The sequence below is a fragment of the Monopterus albus genome, unplaced genomic scaffold (assembly GCF_001952655.1).
Source record: "Monopterus albus unplaced genomic scaffold, M_albus_1.0 scaffold348.1, whole genome shotgun sequence".
NCBI lineage: Eukaryota > Metazoa > Chordata > Actinopteri > Synbranchiformes > Synbranchidae > Monopterus > Monopterus albus.
The window spans coordinates 22,093-43,805 of record NW_018128228.1 but is presented as its reverse complement, the minus strand read 5'-3'; the positions used below and the strand labels follow the sequence as shown (position 1 = coordinate 43,805).

The 21,713-nt window shown below is 38.3% G+C and overlaps 2 protein-coding genes across 9 annotated transcripts in view; one reads left to right on the top strand and one right to left on the bottom strand.

Annotated features, from left to right (window-relative positions):
- Positions 1–588: 588 nt before the first annotated feature.
- LOC109974792 (very-long-chain (3R)-3-hydroxyacyl-CoA dehydratase-like) lies at positions 589–11,091 on the bottom strand. The gene is made up of 11 exons (XM_020625190.1): positions 10,872–11,091; positions 8,715–8,760; positions 8,024–8,097; positions 6,856–7,020; positions 5,558–5,612; positions 5,276–5,386; positions 4,293–4,420; positions 2,674–2,786; positions 2,482–2,588; positions 2,247–2,378; positions 589–1,246 (listed from the first exon to the last, which is right to left on the bottom strand). The coding sequence occupies exons 1-11, from the start codon at positions 10,950–10,952 to the stop codon at positions 1,170–1,172; spliced, it is 1,089 nt and encodes a 362-aa protein (XP_020480846.1). The 5' UTR covers positions 10,953–11,091; the 3' UTR covers positions 589–1,169.
- A 1,612-nt stretch (positions 11,092–12,703) lies between these two features.
- Positions 12,704–21,713, top strand: part of slc67a1 (solute carrier family 67 member 1) — a 27,022-nt gene continuing 18,012 nt past the window's right edge. For 7 of the 8 annotated variants that reach the window (XR_002277017.1, XR_002277022.1, XR_002277018.1 and 4 more), the window contains exons 1-10: positions 12,704–13,336; positions 14,660–14,757; positions 14,847–14,992; positions 15,458–15,590; positions 16,630–16,742; positions 17,454–17,564; positions 17,956–18,056; positions 18,162–18,263; positions 18,900–19,020; positions 19,426–19,498. Coding sequence is in view for 2 of the 8 variants with exons in the window: in XM_020625179.1 (XP_020480835.1) it covers positions 13,175–13,336; positions 14,660–14,757; positions 14,847–14,992; positions 15,458–15,590; positions 16,630–16,742; positions 17,454–17,564; positions 17,956–18,056; positions 18,162–18,263; positions 18,900–19,020; positions 19,426–19,498 (1,160 nt within the window). In the remaining 6 variants the exon portion in view is untranslated. Of the gene's footprint in view, positions 13,337–14,659; positions 14,758–14,846; positions 14,993–15,457; positions 15,591–16,629; positions 16,743–17,453; positions 17,565–17,955; positions 18,057–18,161; positions 18,264–18,899; positions 19,021–19,425; positions 21,241–21,713 lie in introns of those variants that run through there. The other variant, XM_020625180.1, reaches the window with a different exon arrangement.

Here is a 21,713-nt window from a genome sequence, read left to right as displayed (position 1 = left end):
AAAACTATCCAATTCTTTTTTTAAACATCCAGTTCCAGTCTGCTGTTCACTCACGCAGGTGTTTTCACGTATACTGGCCGATTAGATAGAGACAGGCTGGGATTATCTTTGTGGGTCACCAACTGTCCCAATAAGGATGGTAAATGTCCAAGTTGTCCCACTTAACAGATGGGCTAAAACAAGAATAACTAGCGAGTGAGGAAGGAGTCAATCAAACAATGTGCCCGCCCAAACAGAAAAGGTCTGATTAGGCAAAGTGAAAACACCGGTGCGCGTGGCTTGGCGCGCGACAGTGAGCATAGCATACCAGAGTTTGGTGACGTTACACAGATAATGAGATGAACAAGTATGTGAAATCGAAAAAATATTAAGTGGAAAAAAAATTAACACATTCGGCATTTGTACAAATAATACATATTCGTTAACTAACTTTTTCTGAACTCTACATACGAGTTTTATCAAGTTAATATGTTTGTAATAAAAACCGAAACGTAGGTTTGCTCGAGTAAGGAGCTGGAAACAGAAGTAGCCTTTTTCTGCGCTCTCCCGAGACCGGGAAACCGCTGTTTTATTATTACACACACACACACACACACACACACACACACCAACAGAACACCGAACAATCCCCACCAACTCCAACTAAATACATCCCGCCCAGAGGGGCATTATGGGGGATCCTGCCAAGCGGTACATGTTAACAAGTGCTTCTGTATTTCCAATGATAAATGAAAATACTCCAATAGTTTCTGATATCGTTGATGCAAAAATTCATATTGGACAGGTGTGTTAAAATATTAACATTAGTGTTATTATTTATTTTCAATCTTATGAACTGTAAAAAAACACTTCTCTCTATTGTAGCATAAACAAAATGTGCATCCAACCTCAGAGAGTGACTTCTAACAGAATAAACATACTAAACCTCACAGCAGCACTGTGGTAAACCTGTGCAGTGTTTTCAGGCGGGTCATCGAGTTGGTGCAGCAGGGTTTACAGGATTTGGTTTGGAGAAGGTTAATGGCTCCCCCAGTGCATGAATAAAGCGACCCCCAACACCAGGTCGGTGTGTGTGTGTAAAGGCATAGGAGAAAAGGCAGTAAGAAAACCTCTATTATGATTAAGTGTTCTGCAGTTCAGGGTGTGTACAAAGTAAACACGCTGATCAGTTAGTGGACTTTCCTTTTCTTCAAGTGGTATCTTCTTCTCCTCTGCTTGTACAGGTGTTGGAAATTGATGAAGAGTCCTGTGGAGGAGAGAGAACCTCTGTCAGTAGAAAGTACTGACATCGGTTGTCATCTTTGTCTCATTTGCGTGGCTGAAGGAGCAGTTTCTCATCTCTGCAGACCAACAAACCAAAATGTTTGGGTTTTTTTTTTTCAGCAATGTGTATATTCTTCCAATGTTGGTGTCATACAGTGGACAAAGCCTTCCTCAGTACATTGCACTCATTAACTTTATTTTTCCTTAACAATGTGAGGATAGACATCACAAACCGCAAGATTATTAACCTTTTAAAAACTAAGATCAGTGTTCATTATTTAATTCAAACTTAAGGATACTGTGAAAAAATGTGAAAGGCCAAATGGGATAATAAACATTCATTTTGTGTAACACCTGCCCTTAACCTCCAAACCTAAAGCCTGGACCAACATCTTGCTGCCCAAAATGTCTCTGAAATAGATTTATGCTCACATTACCTGCTGAAGTTACTCAAACCTGATTTTTTTGTTCCTCCAAGTGACTCAGATCTAATCTTATCACAGAAATGTAAACAAACCAAATTGGATTTCGACAAATCCCTAGATGTGATTTATACCTCATCTCTGATGACCGGTGTCAGTACGGTGGGATCAGAATTCATGTTGTTTATTTAATGTCTCACTCCTGAGCGCATGCTCAGAATCCCTGTTGTGGAGTGTAATGTGAACAGAGCTTAGCTCAGCTTCCTACCTGACCTATCACACTAACACGCAGCACTGCATTTCAGTGATATCATGTCTCTGCCAACAATGTCAAGTAATGTTGCCTGTTTTTGGAAGAAAACTGGACCAGATTTATGGATTCATCTCCACTGAAAATGAACAAAACTCAGCAACACACCAGCAGGCAGGCCAGCACCCTGAGATTTATAAAGTATAAGTTGGCATATTAAGATGTACAGATATGGGTGTATTGTTAGATTTAATTGAATATGTTTGACATGGAACGTCAATCGGAGCAGATGCTGGTGTGTGATGTCTCACCCAGGAACATCAGGACCAGGTAGAGCTGCAGAACATAGGAGAAGCTCAAAGAGCCTCCCAGCACTGTGGGGAGAGGGAGGCTGAACAGACTGGTCTCATCAAAGATGGGCAGGGACTGGATCACTGCCACCGCTGGGAACATGCCAAGTATGACACACTATCAGAAACAGTTAACAATGACTAACATCGACTTTCATGTACCATTAAATACAACCACCTAGTTGCTGTCACTGACCTTCAGCCACAACCCCCAGAGGGTACAGAGGGATCCAGAGGTTGTACCTCAGCCACGTTAACAGCTTCCACTCCATGCCGATGCAGGCCAGCATGTAAAACGGGTACCTGGTGTGAGAGAAGGAAGGTACCATGTTACAGAAGGCAACAATACAAGTTTGCCAGAGAGTGGAGGAAGGTGATCTGAGCTGACCTGAAGATATCAATAGTGCTCCACAGAAAGAAGACAAAGAAGACAACAGGCTTGTTCTGCATCTCCTCCAGGCTCCCAAAGATAACAAACAGAATGGTGTTCCTCCCTGCCACCTGCAACGTGACAGAGCAGAACAGGAGACCTCAGATTAACGTCACTACCAGGAAATACGTCATGTACTGTCGACCTGTACTGTTTACATTCTCAGTTTGCACATGCATAATTGCACATTGACTGTTGACTGCTGCACATGCTGCTCCCATGCAGCATACATTCTCTTATTATATTCTTATTATATCTCTGTATTTGCTGCTTAAAGTGCCTTAGATTTTGTGTCACTTATTCATCTACGTTATATTTCATTTGTATTTTGTGGCACTCATGTGGACGGCAAAGTAAGAATTTTATTGTACAGGGAAAGACGTTTCCTAACTGTGCATATGACAAATAAACACTTTGACCTTTGACTCTGAAAGAACGCACACCGCTACTTGATTTTTTCATGCAATGGCATCATTTCAAGTTCAGTTCAGAGCCATGTTGGAGGGAGATTTTTGTTCTAATCAAACTATTCAGACCACTTCACACAGCTCCCTCTGAAGCCATGAACGGCTTTATTAACCTTTTTTTTCCACTTATGCGGTAGTTAGGTCACTTTGGGCTGCTCATGTTTTCTCCTTCGTGTTTCTAATGCTGGTGGAAATGGTTAAGTGAGTTGAAGAAAAAAATACAGTACAGTAACGCTACACATACAGTATCTTCAAATTTAGCAAAGCCAATTCTATTGCAAACCTATTGCTCAACACAACTGTCTCCCTCTGCCACAAAGTGAGTCAAAGACTGTGAACATTATTTTACATTATAATAAATACACAGTGTAGCCTGACAGACACCTTCTATCTATCTAGTGTTGTTGGAATGTTGTGAAAGTCACCGGGTGAAACCTGATGCTGAACTATAAATTAGTTTCTACACCACAAGCAGGCACCGTACCGTTTTAGTATCTTCAACTGACTTGTGTAAAAATCATGTCAGTCTAGTGTGCTGTTTTGTCTGAGGTGGTTTTCACAGTAAGAGCTACTCTAGGCCCCGTAGTTCTACGGCTAAATCTTAATAGCACAACATGACAATGTCTCCATGCACAAAGCATGTAGTCTGCACGTTTAGCGTGGAGAAAAACCTGAATGGGCACCACAGAGCCTCAACCTCTAGTCCATCCAGCACCTGGGATGCCAAGCGATGCCAATCGAGCATTACTGCCTAGCAGTAGCAGCTGGCCCCCCAGATGTTCTTATGGCTGAATGGGAGCAAATCCCTGTAGCCAGGTTCCACACTGTGGTGGAAAGCCTCAAGTCTGAAGAGTGGAGGCTGTTATAGGAGTTCATGGCTTTGTAACAAGATGGTGTTTAGGTACATTTAGATGGCCACATACTTTCATAGTGTATGTGTGAATACCCCATTGGCTGCCGTGTTAATTATACTGTAGATATGATTTTCACAGTAAATGTATTTTTGTACTTTTTAATGACCACAATGTTAGGTTTTGCTGGAGTTTTAGTCTTCAAGGTAGAAGAGGTATTAATCACAATAAAATGAGGAATGACTGTTCTTTTTGCTACCTGTATCATAGCAGGAAAAAATCCAGTCTTAACCAAACCCAGCAAGGGATTAATGACCTCGAGCACAGCCATCATCTGACAGAAATACATAATATCAGCTGTGGTTTGGAAGGTATCATAAAACGAATCTGTGGAGGGTGAGAGAAAAGAGGGGAGAGAACAGACATAATTAAACACCACATAATCCTCATCATTTGTAAAACAAATCCCTGCTGTGTAGTCGTGTTCCTGTTTCAATTCAAATAAGCTCCTCTATGAACAGCTCCTCATAGAAAAAAACAGACCTCTCCGTTTTCAGGACCTTCTGTTTGTTATTTTACTGCACGTGCTAATTCTGTTCATCTCCTTTCTGTTTTTGTGATTCATTTACACTCACCAAAACACTGGTGTCCGCTAATTAACTGTGTCCATGAAATTCAAAAGCTCTTAATTTTAATTCCTCCTTTTGTCTTTACTTTGTCCATCCCTCCACAGGGTTTCTGTTTTTACTCCACTGTTTCACTGTGAGTGTTTTTCTTTTCACTTTGTGACCTGTGTGATGTATTGAATAAAGCACACGAGCAATGTATCCGACAATAGGTTGACTAAATATAAACCGTGGTGCATTACTTATCTCCTGCAGGTTTCATGTCTCTGTAAGCAAATTTTTATGGCACACTGAAAAAAAAATGAAAACAGAAGCTGCCTGGAAGGTTGGAAATTAATCCTGAAACATTTGGTATGTTTTTGAAAATGATATTATGAATACATAATTGGTACAGTAGGTAAAAGTAAAACACACAAACCCACACTTATGGTCCAAAATGAGAACCCAGTCACAACTGAGGTTCTTGTCTTCATAGTTTTGGTCATCTGTTCTCTCAGTTATGATAACACTGTACTGTACAAATTAACTGCTGCATTCTGGAAACACGGAGACATCAATAAGATAAAGTCAGTAGATGACTTAAACCTCACTTCAGAAACTGGCTTTTGTTACAGACCTTGACCAAGAATCCATAGTCGGACAGTCATGATGACAAAGATCCAGGAGAATCCCAAGAACTGCACCAGGTTGTACATGAACAAATAGCCTTTCTTCAGACCGAGGTAGGCTGAGGAAACAGGAGAGAACAACTGAAGTCCGCTATACTAATTACACACCTGCAAACTCCTCCTACAGGACAAAAGGCATAATTACATCCTATTAGAAAATCTGAAGCCCTGTAAGAGGGTTTTATGGTTGGTTTTGAATATTTGCTTGTGAAGAGCTCAGTATGACTCACGGTCCTTACGAACTCTTGACTCCACGCTTATTTTGTTTATCTTCTTCTCCTCCTCCTGAAACAAATCACACCAACAAATCAAACTTTGCATGTACAAACATCTTTACTTACTTCAATTACTCTGAATTGACAAGTGACTAAATAAAATATGGTCTGTCATGTTCCTCATTAGTTCTAAAACAGCTTGCCAACTTTATTTTGTTTGGTGCTCTAAATTAAAAGTAATGGTCTGGAAAATGTTTTCCTCACTTTTGTTTAAGGAAAACATTGACAAACAAAATTCTAAATTCACACGTTTTAAAAACCAAATATACTTTTTACAGCAATATGTGAATTTACACAGAGAAAACAACTACACTTTTTCAAGCACAGTTTTTTTTACAGCTAAAATTGATTAAACAAAAGTATAAGAAATTTTACTGATCACATGCAGGAAAATTAACAGAATAAAAAAGCTAATTTACAGTGGTGAAAAATAACTAAACAACAGCATCAAAAACAGTATTTTGTGTTCTTTAATACATTTTAACAAATCTGAGTTAGCACAAATTAAAAATAAAAAACAAATAATAGCCAAAAAGAAGTGATGGGATTGACAGAAATAACCAAAACAATAGTAGCCTTGATAAATCAGCGGTTTTTGCTCGAAGACTTTAGTTTAAAAAAAAAAGAGAAAAAAAACAATCCATGAACATACATTCGAGTCCAGGAGCTACAAGCTGAACCAGATGAGGAGTTTTGTAACAGGTCACTGATAATGGTCTTTTTGCAGCAGACTCTTTACTGGACATACGTTTTTCTAAAGCATCAGAAAAGTTAAAAAAAAAAAGAAAAAAAAAAACAATCCATGAACATACATTCGAGTCCAGGAGCTACAAGCTGAACCAGATGAGGAGTGGACGTGACGCCATGCTGCAAACACCTTCTCAACTCACTTTTATTTCATACTGGTTCAGTTTAACATGCCAGTGAAGAAGAGGACTGTCAGGTGTCTTATCTGGAATTACACCTGTCCCACACCGAGTATCAAAAAAAGCAAAGTTCTATATTTCCTTTCCAAGCCAAAGCAAGAGAGCCTGAGGCTAAAAAAGCTTCATCCAGACCTCAGCTATCCCAACTCAGACTGTACTAATCCCATAAATCCTGTTTGCACCCAAAAATACAACATTTTGAAGTCATTAACCTTCTTAAACTCATGCCAGGTTGGCATTAACAGTCAAAAAACTTTGGATAGGCAAACATTTTATTCTCTGTGCAGAGTGAGCGTTTTACTTGTTTGTGTTTTGTAAGTTCCCTACCTTAGCCTGAAGCTCCATCTCAGCATCGGACTCGTCCAGCCAGCGGTCGAAGTCAGGGGCCAGAAACAGAGGCTTCTTCTCCTGCAGCGTCAGTCGGTCCCACCAGCACTCCTCCTGCTTCTTTATCTTGATGTCCAGCTGACGCTGGGTGGACTTATGGTTGATCTGAAGGCCACCATGATTGAAACACACACACACACGTGCACACAGTATTAGGAAATTAGATGGTTTTCTTTTACCTGAAACACGCATAAAGCAATGAAATAGTGTGAGTAGCTGTTGTATGAGATTAGTTGTTCTGCATAGTTCATACAGTACATGAAGGCTGCAATTAACTCCTGACTGTGAACAACTTTGGGCGGTTAAAAGGACGCACAACTATTGTACGTGACCTGTATAACTAATGAGCACCAGCAGGCATCTCATGTTCTTAATTAAATCACTCTGCCAAGCCCTACATTTAGAAAACTACATCTAAGTGCATTTAGTTAAGGGGGTGGGAAAAAAACAAATGCTGCTCTTTCTCAAATGAATACATGTGATTGATTATCCCAGGCTGTAACGTGCTAACAAGGAGGACTTTTTCAGTCAAAGGTCAAAGTGTTTATATGTCATATGCACAGTTAGGAAACATGTTTCCCTGTACAATGAAATTCTTACTTTGCCGTCCACATGAATGCACAATAAAAATACAACAAGAACACAATATAATGTAGAGAGACTATATGCTACATGGGAGCCGTGAAGTGCAAATAGCAATCGTTGATGTATTCCAGTTATGATAAAACTGGATTTTTCATCTGAACAAGAGTAAAACATATGGACTGTGCAAAAAGCTTAATCTTAGCGGAATATGTTAAAAACTTGACAATAATGTGGTAGGTCCTTACTCCACTTCAAATTAAATGCTATTAATTTGTTTTCCTTTGTCCTACAGTAAAGATGGAAGTTGTAGGATGACAACATTAATATCTGTTAATCAACCGTGCCTGACATTTACACCCAGTAAGAGATCATACAGAATAAAAATTGCAAGTACACAAAAGAGGTAAATTAATACTATATCAGATAATGTAGGAAAACAGAATCAGTAATTAGACTTTTTTTTGAAAATGTAAATAATACAGTTTCATCATTAATTAGTAAAAGATGAATACAAGATCAATACCTCAGGTCTAACTGGTTCCAGGAACTCCAAACTGAACTCATATTCATTTTCTCCTTTAGCTCCATGGCCCTGTGCTGTGGAACAATATTAAGATTAGATTTTACATCATAATAAAACTGTACTTAATAATGTATTTCATGCTGAAACAGCTTTCATAACAGACCTCAAAAACAATGTGAGAGTTGTTGGCAGTTTGTGGAACATCTCTGATAAAGTGATTCAGTGTTGTGGCTGAGTCACTAAACCTCGAGTCAGAGTTGAGTCTCGAGTCAAAGCCAAGACCAAATCACCAAAGAATAATTTGAACATTTTCACCATTTTCTATTCCAAACTTTCTAACAGTATATTGTATCACCAATTCGATACATAAAAATCATTTATAGAAAGGCAGAGTGTACGCCTCTGCGGAGGTGTGTCAGATACAGCACGGTGTGGATGAACAGGTTTTAACATCAATATCTTGCGCCAGATTATTATGGCCTATTACAGAAAAAGAGTCCTCATCTCTAATTTCCAATCCCAAATGCAGTCAGTGTTCAAGTCCAAGTCAAGTCAGGAGTCCTGCAAATCTAGACTCGAGTCCTAGACTCAGATACTACAACACTGCTATGACTGCAGAGCCGAGTAATTTCTCTTACAGAGTTCTTGTCTACAACATATTATTCTTGCTTGCACGATCTTAAAAACCAACCTCTGAACTTAAGTGTGTTGTTTTCTTGGAGTCTGATGTCAATGTTCTGAAAAACACAAAAACAGATATCAAAACCAACTTTCCACTGGCGTGCACAACTGACATACTATGTGGCGGAAATTAAAGAAAAGTCTGGTGACAGTCTACATTTTCTTAATGTCATGAAATTCCATCCAACCACCAGTGTGTTAGTTCAAGTTTTCGGCTCCCTACATTGTCTGTGGCTTTTAGCCAGAAGCCCACTGGTTCCTACTGAAGACCAAAACCTTGAAATTTGCTAATTCCTGAAAACCTGGGCACCGTAGACCCAGGCTGGAGGAATGAACACACATTTGGTGCTCTTTTGAGTATTTACAGCAGCAGGAAACATGTACATGAGATTAAATAAATTTAGGGCTGCGGGATAAATCATTTTGTGAGTGTGATTTAGATCCCTATGCAATCTTAGTCTCATGTGACAATAATTCTGCCTTGCTTGCATTAGCAGGGAGATCCCTTGCCTCAAACTAAGTGCTCCCTTTTTCCTCACTAAGCTGCGTTAACCAACAAGTGCAACTAATAACCACAAAGTAATTAATTTCTGCTATTCAGTGCTAAATGTATAGGGCAGGCAGCGCAACGTTGGAAAAATAGTTGCAGGAGGGCACTGAATATCTTTCATAATGTCAAACATGTTGGATTTATTTTTAAATCAGTCTTCTTCTGTGTTGTAACACATTCCTGTTATTGGTTAGTGCAGCTTAGCAAGGAAAAGGGAGTGTCTGGTTTGATGCAAGGCGTCGTGTCCTGTTAATGCAGACATGGCAGAATCATTGACTGAGTTCACACAGGGATCTAAATCACGCTCACAAAAAGACTTTTTAAAATTCATATTAACAAATGTCAACCAGTTCCATGAATAACTCACTCATGTCTTCCAATAGTTTTTACAACAGAGCTCCGTGGCACAGATTAATAAGATATATCAAGTTTTGGCTACACAGACAATACTTGTTGATTTATTGTTGGGTTTGGTCTGGAAAAATGTAGAATACCAACAAACTTATCCTTCAAAGTCTGTAGGTACATCTAGCTAAATCTAATGCAGTAACTACAGCCCTACAATAAATCCTACCCTTGTGAAGATGATAATGTTCAGTTTATGTTAATGTTCAGTTAACTGTTTTAGCAATGTGTTAATTCAACTTTAAGGCCATTTAGAGGCTGTAATGTGGTGCTAATGAACTGGACAAAATTATACTGGGGAGGAGTTTTTTTAAAATATATATTTAGTCTACCCTCATTGTCATAAATCAGGCTAACGTGTGTATCATAGCAGGTTTTTTGTTCAGTAATCATTAAGCCCTTTTCCAAAGAGGCTGAACAAGATCCAGAGCTACCATTAAATGTCATGCATGTTTTATAGGACATCTGTCAGATGCAGGATGAGAAATGGGAACTCTGAAACAGGAAATGCTGATGAGGAGAAGGCAAGAGTCTGTATTTCTTGATTAATGCAAACATACTGTCACAAAATTAAACAAGTGACAGGTTCAGTGATGACATTAAGAGAAACAATCCAAAAAACAAATAATTCCTAACACAGGACTAACACAGAACATTAACACCTACATTTATATTTGGTATGGAGCAGTGCTTGATAACTTACATACCTTGTTCTGATAGTGATATAAAATCCAGATTAAGAGTGTTTGTTTAAGTATTTGCTCAAGTACACTGAGCTTGGGTGTGAAGCTGGCTGTGGTTTCAAAGGTACAGTTTACTGTCGACTAATCACAAGGTTGGTGGTTCAACCCCCAAGCTTCCTGTTCACCTGGGCAAGACACTGAACTCTAAATTAATCCTGATGCTCCTCTTAGACAGAGTCCACTTACTGTCCCCAGAGTCCACGAGACAAATGTATATTTAGGTTGTCTGTTTTCTTTAGGGCATCATAAATGAATGTTAAGGGGTCTGAAGCTACATCAGCACTTAGCTAGCGGGCTAACTGTACGCGCTGTAGCCATACAGACGTGAGCTAAGCCTAAGTTTATATTGTTATTGCTACTAAGAAAATAAAGTTTAGAGGCATTTAAACTCGTTATTTGCGCAGTACATGACAATGCTGTGTAAGTTTAAGCTGAAAAGCAGCTAGCTGGATGTTGTGGACTGTCCTACCTTAGCATCGCTCAACTCCACCCGGAGATAAATCTCTCCATGACGCTGAGCCCAGTAAACATGCGGGGTCAGGGTCTGCATTGTTCCTCTCTGTCTGATATCAATTTACATAAAAACAAGGTGGAACCTTTTATTCAAACTGATAAACCGAGGTGCTCATGAGACACCTCGACAAGCGACACACACAACACTGGACGTGGGACAAACGATGGAGCAGACTTCCGAGAAGAGGTCGCCCAGAGACTTCAAAATAAGACACCTAAAGCGCCTTTAGGCAGCTTCAAAATAAAGTTCATTTTTTTGTTCAACTAAAGAAGTAATTTTCTATTGGTGCTACGCGATTTATTTACTTCTTTCTACTTCCTGGTGTATTAACAATTTTAGATGTATTATTGACTTTTGCACAGAAGGCCATATTTTAAAAAAGAAAACATATTTAACTCACTATAGCCACTTCAGTTCATTTATCTATTTAGATAAATTTCCCTTTGGGCCCTTTAGAACCTAAGAGTGAAATGTAGACTGAGATATAATTCATAATGAAACATCTAACCTCAGTATCAGCAGAACAATTCTGCCACAAGAGGATGTAAAGAGAGTGCCTTGTAAAATCTAACCTGATTACCTTGTGTTACATTTCTTGTCATTTTGAAACCGCATATTGTGTTTTGTTTGATTAAAATAAACCAGTTCAGTCTTTCCTTAATAGGCAGTAGCATCCAGGATAAGACAGAATTTCACAACACTGCTGAAAAGTCACTGCAACTTATTTCGGCAAAACACATGCAAACACCACAAATCCCAATCTTATAATCCATTACTCTTTAGGAACATGATGAATTTATGACCTTTTCTTGAGTGCTCACATGCACAACACTTTGTAGTTGTGCACTTCTTGTACATTTTCATTATAGTAACTACAGTGAATACACACACTTAATATATTTTACCAGGTTTCAGGCTTTTGTCATTCTTGAGCAGGGGAAAAGATGTTAAATATTTGTTTTAACTATTAAATCATCACAATTTTATTTACAAACGGTAAGAACAGAGTTTTCCTCGAACACATAAGCTAGACTTGCCCTAAATATATTTAAATCCATTTTGTGACTTGTATTTAATCCCATGAATACAAAGTGACATACACACACTCATACACACACTCATGCGAAAAATCAACTGTTACATGACACATCAGAAAAACAGCAAATGTCTCCTGATGCAAGTTGAATCTGAGGGAGAGACACACATTAATAGTGGTTGAAATACCTGGTGGAACCAAGCAGTGTATGTGCACTAGATCTTGCAGTTGTGTGAGCGTGCGAAGTGGGGTTAGATGTGTTACTAAGTATGCAGGTTAAGGTTTTCTGTGTTTATTTGTTGCTAAATGTGCGCATAAGTGTGCACACAAGTCTATGCAATGCTGCTGAGCAAGAGAGAAACAGGAACCTATGGCTCTTATCGTTCCACTTCCCTATGTACTTCCTTGGACTGACAGGTCCGCTTTATTTCAGGAGGCCTTGGGGTGTTCAGGAAAGATAAACACTATCTGCCACCAGGAAACTCTCAAGCCATTTCCACAGGAAGTTTCAAATGGCTAAAGTAAATAAAAAGCCTTTTCACTATATCCCTATATTAATTGTGTTGAGAAGCTCCTATTACAGTACTTTATTCTCTATTCCTCCCATGTCAAACCTATCATCAATTTTTAACAGAACAAATAAAATTCAATAAAAGACTGCACTTAATTGGATGGAGATCTATTTCTAACATTTTGGCAATATTTTCCAAACATTCTGCATGTAATCGGGTGAAAGGCGGGGTCTGGTAGGACACCAAGAAGGTCTAAAACTACGAGACTGGAAAAAGCGCTTGAATGCATCACAGGAGTAAACTTCACGGTGTGCGCGGCGGAATTTTGTTTTGCAGACATCGATGTTCGATCAGCTCGTTTTTGCGATATTTCAAACAGGATTTGAAATTAGGGACGGATCCAGATGTTCCAGTGAACAATGCTCAAACCACACACCTCGGTTTTTCATTATGCATCATGATTTTTCGCAACTAGTTAACAACATATGTTACGCTTCCATGTCGTTTCTCTGTTCCAAAGTACAACAAACGCTAGGTTAGCGAGTTTATCTGAGGGTTCACCAGGTCAGAGTGTGTTTTACAGGTCAGGCGATACTTGGAGTTAGTCTCCGTTTGACTTCTACCGACTGTTTCGTTTCTCTTGTGCCGGTCGATCATATTAGGGTTACTGTATAACTCATTTCGGTGGCGTATTTCAGTCAAGCGTCGGAATGAGTTTAAGAGGAGAGACGACCGTGGGAACATTCAAAGCTTCAATTTCTTCCCAGGATAACGTTACAGACCAACCTAAGAGGAGGAAAATTATTTACATCGTTTACCTAATCGCTGCTTTGGATGTGACATGGATGTTTTTACAGTTCTCTGTAACGCCTGTAAGTGCCGTATAATAGCCCATGTGCTATGTCACAACAGGAAACTGAGAATTCCATGGCTGCCGTGAATGTCATACTCACAATGAGTAGTGAGCTTATTTTGCTGATATGACATAAATTCACAATAACCCTTAGATCGATCACTGTATGCAGTGGTGGTAAAACTATTCAAATTCCTCAATACTGCACTTAATTATACAGTGATGGAAAATGCAATCCAGAAACTACAGTCCAGCTACAATCCAGAGGGAAGTGTTGTATTTTTCCTGTTCCATTCCATTTGTTTGACAGCTTTAGGTATATTACAAATTAATACTTGTACATACAAAACATAAAGATCTGAAAATAATCACAAAACATGATGCAGTGTTGTAGACTGAACTGTCCAACATGATAGAGCTGATTAGATTAGCTGATTAATAGATTGAGAGAAAATTAATTAGCAACAGTCTTGATAATCATTGGAGTCATTTTCCTGTAAAAATCCAAACATTTAATGGTTTTAGCTTCTCAAATGTGAGGGCTTTCTGCTACTTTTGTTTATATCATTATAAACTGAATATCTTGGGGTGCTGGATTGCTGGTTGGACAAAACAAAATAAAGATGTTACCTTGGACTCCCTGGAAATGTGATGAACATTTTTTTCAATTATTGACTAACATTTATCGCCTAAACGTTAGTCAGTAATTGAAAAAATAAGTAACAGATTAAATACAAGTAGTTTTACTTTCTATAGTATGTTTTGCTGACTTGAATGTTTTCTTAAGCAAAATTGTGAATGCAGGACCTTCACTTATATCAGAGTAATTTTACCTCATAGTATTGTCATAAGACATGGCAATGCTTCATGTACACATGCATTATGAGCATTTAAAGGAACTTAAAAGTTAAAGTACTTATTATTGCTGATGTCACTGTTATGTTACTAGAGGCTAGAAGGAACTGGAAATGACAAGATGTGAATCTAAAGGAGACATATACTTTTAGTTAATGTAGTACCAACTGTATTACAGTAAACACAGAACAATGATATACACTCTATTGATCCGTATATTCTGAAAAGAAAAATGCCTGGGTAGATTTTTCAAACTGTGACCTCAAATTTCTAAAAACTCTTGAGTCATACATGATACAGAAACATGCAGAGGGAGATGAATTTCTGCCGCCATCATCACCGCTGTTCTCAAAAGTAACACTTAGCAAAGACAAGTTTGTAACACTTGAAGATTATTGCCACTTTCTGCTGTGATTTGTTGTTCTAAAAAGACATGCTATATATAACTGTGTATATTTTATGTACTTTCATTATGTCTCCCATGTAGTATCTGGCAAAGAAACTTGGCTTTGATACCTTGTGGATTGGTTATTTGCAAACCACAGTGGGCGTCATCCAGCTGCTCGGGGGTCCTCTTTTTGGAAGGTAAATACAGTGCTGACAGCACAACATGACAGAACCAAATTAGTGGCACACACTGTCTTATAATCTCTGGGTTTTGTTTTGTTTGTCAGGTTTGCAGATCTCTTTGGAGCACGAGCAGCCTTGTCTCTAGCATGTTCTGCAGCGATTGCTTCCTTTCTGCTGCTGGCTATAGCAAACCATCCTGCCATGCTGTTCATCCACAAACTCCCCACAGTCTTCATGCATGTCCTACCTGGTGAGCACCACAAGTCATTCATTGATATGTATTCATTTCTTCCTGGTTTCTTCATTTGCTAACGTTCCACCTGTTTCTACAGCCGTGGACAGATTAACCTTGTTGGGGGGGGTGCCTAGAACAAAGATTTGTTGTTGGGCCCCTACCGAGCTCCACCTTAGTTGTTGTAGTTTGTACACTATATGTGGAAAATTATGAACTTAATCTTTAACACAAATACAAACCACCATGTAATCTGCAGCTACCTGTAATTTAGCTAAAAAAAAAAGCTGGGTTTGGACTGTGAGCTTACAGAAATGCAGGTGATATCAAATGTTAGAACACATTACAGTACAACCAACATATAGTCTAAGGTTTCACACTAGTGCAGTGCTCTACTGCTTTGACCTAACCTCTCTTTGTTTGTATTTATTGTTCTGACAATAGATGCCGTTTCACTTGCTTTTATTTTGTATCCATCTGCAGCATGTCAGATGGTCGTTGCAGATTTGTCAGAACCTGAAAAAAAAGCAGATGGTCTATCCAAACTAGGTCTGTGTTTTGGCATCGGTATGATAGTTGGGTCCACAATGGGCGGCCTTCTTAGCACACGCTATGGGTGAGTGTCTCTGCATGTGTGCTATTGTGTGTATGTGTTGGGTGGAGAGAACATTTTGAAGGGTTGATTACTCAAGTTACAAAAACTTAATGTCAGCGATTACACACTAGGCCAGTGTGAAAGATTTTTATTCACTCTTATGTCTCTCTTGTTTACTTTACTGCCATGGAGAAACCCTGTCTACATGCTTTACAGCAATGATGAGTCTTCTTATAAAAAGAATAGCCCCCTAAACTATGAACAAAATAAGTAAACCAACATACTGTACACATATACAGTAAAATTCAGTACTACAGTTAGGACCTGCAGCAACCCCATATACACTTCTGTGTCCATAAAGTTGCAATAATCAATACTTGGTTATTTAATTTGCTATTAATATATATGTGTTAAGCACAAGGGCTTGCTTGTAGTGGACAACCCCTGAAGAATTAGTGCCATGCTCTGCTGTTCCTCTTAGCTCAACCGAGCAGTTAGCATCTTTCAGTTCATTGTGTTGGTTTTATGGTCCAGTTTCACTGCTGTTTTCACACTCACTCCTCTCTTCAGCAATTTTACAGCAGCAAACAGACAGACAGAGCAGTTTGTAGCTAGTGAAGAAAATGGAAAATTTAGCAGCTAAAGCATCAGATATTTCTCTCAGGACTTGGTAGAAGCCAAAGCAGAGCTAAAAGAGAGTTAATAGTGGACTTCAGAGGGCCACAAACACAACTTCAAATGAATGTTAATGTTGCTCCATGTCTCCTAGGTGTGTAAATAAGCAACTGTTTGCAAACATGTTTGGCACATCCACTTGTTAAGGTCATAATAGGGACAGTGTTGCATTTCCAGCGTGTTCTGCCGCCCCCAAGTGGCCAAAACACCATCACAGTTATCTCAGCTTTAACTAAGTCTGGAAATCAATGAAGATTATGATGTTGAAATATTTAAGTGCTACAGTATGTATGTGTTTGATATGTTTATGTGTAGAATTTTAACACTTACACCTAAAATGTCCAGGTTTGTCCATCTAACACTGCTTTTACTTTGTGTTTGCCAGGCAGACGTTTACTTCATGTTTTGCTGCTGCAGGGAATGTCTTCAGTTTACTGTTGGTTTTAAAGTTTATCCCAAAAACTACTAAAGCTCAAACTCCAAGAACTAGCACAGACAGTAAGACACATATAATTATGCCACATGTATGCGGTTTGTGAATGCATATAAAGTGCTGATATGTTCAGGCCTAAGGCACACAGGCGTTAGGAGGGAGAGGTGAGGTGGTGTTCTGAATCGGTGACCTGTTGATGCCCAGCTGCAGTCACATTAGGTCAATAGAAATATACATGTTTATCTTTCGAGTCCAAATTTTTTCTTAAAGCTGTAACACACTACATGGTTTACTGAGTAAATACAGTATGTGCGATATGCTGTAGCAGACAAAACAATGCAATTAATGCAGTGAGTTGGATTTAAACTGGTGACTGTCTCAGTGTTTTGGTTTTTGGTTGAAGTGATGACAGATACTGAAAACAGGAAAAGGAAATGTAGCCATTTCTGAGAATGGAGTAGCCTAGTCTTAGTATAATTGAATTTTTCACTAGGTACCCATCTCTGTCACTTCATCTGCAAGACTAAAGTAAAACAAAGATTCCCATAGAATTGAAAAGTGGAAGGGGCCACTCCGCCGGTGTCTTTTCCCATTCCAGTTTTTCTTTAATTGAAACATAATATAATTTTGCATGAGTTACACAGCCTGTGTGCCTAGTGTTCATACATTTCACACATTGTGGTTGTTTACTTAAGCCTTTTAGTTTTTATTATATGGTAGGTATTCATGCAATTGTCAGTTTTCAGTTTTATTCTTTCTCTTGGAATTTGCTGCAGGTGAGAAAAAAAACAAATCACTATTTGATGTGGGTGAGATCACAAGACTGATGAAGTTTCCAGGCGTGACTCCGACATTTCTTGTGAAGATCATCGCAGGTTTGCCATCAGGTGAGAGCCAGAGTGAAAGGTGGTTTGTCTAAAGACTTGTTTTTCCATTCTTAGCTCCTCGGCATGTCAAGACTGTAGCTATTACAGAAAATGCAAAACCACAACTTTTTGGAGGCCACTTATAAAATAACAATTGTCTTTTCACTCTAGGTTAACAGGATTCAGGACCCCCTATGTGTGTATAAAATTAAATTTAAAAAGCTTTAGACGTTTGCGGTCACCCAAAAACTACTTGAAATGGTTGGTGCTAGTAAAGCAGAACAAATTGGTCATATTTGATTTACGATAGAAATAACAGACAAAGTCGGCTCAAAAATGTGTGAATTCACCACAAATTTTGGGAGATAAAACTGTAAATTAAGCTTAAGTAATGCTCCTCTTTATTTCAAAGGCATTTTTCAAGTGATGTTTTCCATCATTGCATTGGATTTCTTCAAGCTGCAGCCTCAGGAGAATGGCTATCTAATGGCTTATTTTGGCATAGTCCAAATGGTAAGTGTCACTCATAATGAAATCCAAGCAAAGTCAATTCTGATTTCTGTCCTTCGTTTGTTGCGTGCTGAAGCTTGTGTCAGTAAACTTCAGATGTTTGTTCAGGTTATTCAGGGAGCAGTGATCGGTCGACTTACAGCGAGATACTCTGAGAGCTCACTACTGCTTTTGTCCGTCGGAGTTTCTTCTTTGGTGGGACTGGCTCAGGTGCACACAAAAGCACACATAAAGCTTTTACTTTACCGGATCATTTTCCAGGATACCTAAAAAAACTGCTTTGTTTTACCTCGATGAAAACATTTACGCAACCTCTACACAACCTGCTTTTTTTGTTTCTGTCTTCACCATGTTCTTTCCTTGTTTATGCTTCCTATCTTTTTACACAACTCTCATTCATTTCCTGTTTTAGGTTCATTTACTTATGCCTTTTCTTTTTCTTCTGTTTCATTAACTGATCTGAAAGCACAGAGAAAATCCACAGAAGTGGAGATTTGAGATTTTCAGCTGACAGTGAAACTAAACTCTGCTCTTCACCATTGGTTTACATTCAGTAATACACTTTATTGCTTCTTCTTGTTGCTTTTAATTTGTCTAAAACTTTGGTTAATGACCAAATGCTTGCACCTTACTTCAAGTGTTTATTTATGTCTGGACTAGAGTAGTGGACTGACTGGTGCTCTACAGAGTCACCAGTAAAATGACAACATGACCCTAAAGAAAGGGTAGTAGTTCACGACTTTTTAAAACGGATCAAGTTACTGTAATTACAAAGTACCGAATACAATCCATAGTTGCACTCCTCTGCTCAGATGCTGATATTTTAATATTTCTCTCTTTTGGCAGGCTTACATGCAGAATGTGTTCCATTTCTGCCTCATTGTCTTGCCAATGATGTTTGCTCTCAGCATGTTTGGTGTCATCACAGACAGCATACTCACCAAGAGTGTGCCATCCTCTGACACAGGTGAGGACATCCTGCACAGCCCAGCATTAAAAACCTTAGTAATGACATTTCAACAGACTTTAATTAGTCAAAGCAGCATTTTGATCACTCAGTGTTTGACAGTATCTGATTTAGGGCTGACTAAAAGGTGGAAAATGCACAAAAATAACATTGAAAGTCTTTTTTTTTTGTTTTCTTCATTGTCAGATGTGAGAATAGCAAAACATTAAGTGCCCTCCCCCCCAAAAAACATGAAAACTGAATGAACCTGAAAACTCCAGGCTCAACAACTGAAAAGACTAGATAGCGAGATTTACTCTACATAAATGCACACAAAATAAAATTTTAAGACTACATTTCAAAATGCAAATTACTTAGTTATTTGAATCCCGTTGTTTTTTGATCCCACTCTGTTCTTATACACAGGCACAATGCTGGGGCTGTGTGCATCTGTTCAGTCTCTGCTTCGCACAGTTGGACCGACTGCTGGTGGCTTCCTGTATGTAAACTACGGCATTTCCTCTTTTGGTCTAATCCAGTGTTCTGTGAATATTGTCGTGTTTGTTTATCTGCTGCAGTGCCAGCTCAAGAAGACAGCAAAGCAAAAGGAATGAAATCACTTTATTGCACTTTTTGAAAAGCTTTTTTTGAATCGCAAAATTGTCCAAAATCTATTAGAGGAAATGGGCTTAATGTTTGATTTATGGAATAATCATTTCCACAGTTTCATATAATTCTAGCACACTGTTGCAGTCATGATGCAACAGTTCTGCATTGTTACGATTAGGGCCAAACCACTAGATGGCAGCACATCCCACATTTTTCTTTAATTTTCCTTGGCTCATCAGTCACATTGGCATAGTTTTAAACCTGTTTGCTGATGTTAAGATTTTATTGTATGTTATCTAAATGATATAATAATGGGCCATTATGTAATTTTTTATTGAACATTGGTTAAATATAAATACATTTTATAATTTGTAATGAAAGTCTATTCTCTTATGTGCCATTCTTTTCATTAAACCTTTAATTTTTGCACATTGATTTATTTAAAGGCAGCGATGTATTCCAGACTTCTGTTTGCACTGAATAGGTGCAGCGAGTCAATTAGTTATAAAGAATTTAAAGAATATGAAATCATCAGTTTTATTCTTCTGGGCACTAGGAGTGGTTAATCGTTTTTTGGCAGTATAGTCATTCAGAGATTCAGCTTTGTCGAGCAAATCAGGCCAGAGTTGAAAAGACATTCTTATCCACTATCTTTGTTTTTGTCCCTTTTCTCTTGCCATCATCTTCTTAGCTATAATGAGAAGCGGCAGTGTATTTTCTTGAATGAGTCTGAATGTAGGGGATACTGTACTTGTACTTTATACAATACCTACACTGCAGTTCAGGGGAAAATATTGTATTTTTTGCTGCACTACATTTATCTTAAAAGTTAAAATCAGCTACTAGTTACTTTTAGAAATTAGGATTTTACATTTAAAATACTGATGATAAACTTAAAAAATGTAGCAATTTGTTAGAGATTTAAAGAATATTTTTGTGTCGAACAACAAAGCAGAATCTAGTTGAAGCTCCCTTGTCACATTTCGAATGTGTGAGCTCAGCTGTTAGTAGCTCCACCAGAGATTTCCCCTTTTGACTTTTCACTTAAATAACTGTCCAAGGCCTAAAGAGGTGCAATTATTCAGTACTTTGTAAAAAGCCAGAAATTCCCCCAAACTGGAACGAAATTCATGTATCAAAGCATTGTTTTTACTACTTTCCTCTCCCATTATTTATCTCACGGCCCCTCGGATTTGTCTTGTGACCTTTGGGAGAGAGCTTGACCCCTACTGTAGGTTGGGAACTTTTGAACTAAGTTACCTACAGTAACCGTACTTACAGTAGTTATGTAAAATGCCTGTACAAAATGGATCTAATCACAGAGTCTGCTTTTCTGTAGAATGAGTACTTGTACTTTTGATACATGAAGTAAATGGTGTGAATAACAGCTTAAGACTTGTAATGGTGTAATTTTAGGTTGTTGTAGTGGTACGTTTCCTTCTGAATCAGAATTCTTCTTCAACTACTGGTCAGTGCACATAGTCAGCAATACATATCAACACTTATTAAATCACTTGTGTAGAAAAACAAATGACATACCATGAGGAAGACAAGTCCTTTAGTACTAGTGTTAGGTATTTTTAGTCAGATAGATATTGGATAGATACTTTATGTATTAGAAATGTTTAGTGGAGATAGGATGTCTAGTTAGACTGTTAAATGCTTAGGCCTGCTTATGAGTTTCTACAGGGTACATCTGGTCAAGGATAACTAGAGAGAAGAGTTGATGACTGTCAGCAGACAGGGTGTTTAATATTATTATTATGATGTGTATAACTGTAGCCTTAGCCATAATATGTTCTTATGTTTAAGTCACGACATGTACTAGAGGTCGTGAGAATGTTTTTAGCTACACACCACTTAACCAACAGACACACACATTCACACGTTGATTTGCTATATACATTATAGAGTGGTGTTCATGATTATGGTAGGATGTAAGACAATCTTTGTTGTTTCATGTGTATTAGATACCCCCTAATGTTATGATTAACCGATGAAAGTTTGCTACACATGATGTTTATACTTTTCCACAATTATGTCTGCTCAAATGCTCTTAGTTGCATTGAATCAGCTTACACATACGGCATACATATAGAGGTCAC

What these genes read in the sequence shown, in the direction of transcription:
- LOC109974792 (XM_020625190.1), bottom strand. Translation starts at nt 10,952, where the DNA reads ATGCAGACCCTGACCCCGCATGTTTACTGGGCTCAGCGTCATGGAGAG. An exon ending in TGGAGTTGAGCGATGCTAAG is followed by an intron (nt 8,761 to 10,871) that starts GTAGGACAGTCC and finishes TGTGTTTTTCAG; the next exon opens with AACATTGACATCAGACTCCA. An exon ending in GTCAAGAGTTCGTAAGGACC is followed by an intron (nt 5,387 to 5,557) that starts GTGAGTCATACT and finishes CTGTTTCCTCAG; the next exon opens with CCTACCTCGGTCTGAAGAAA.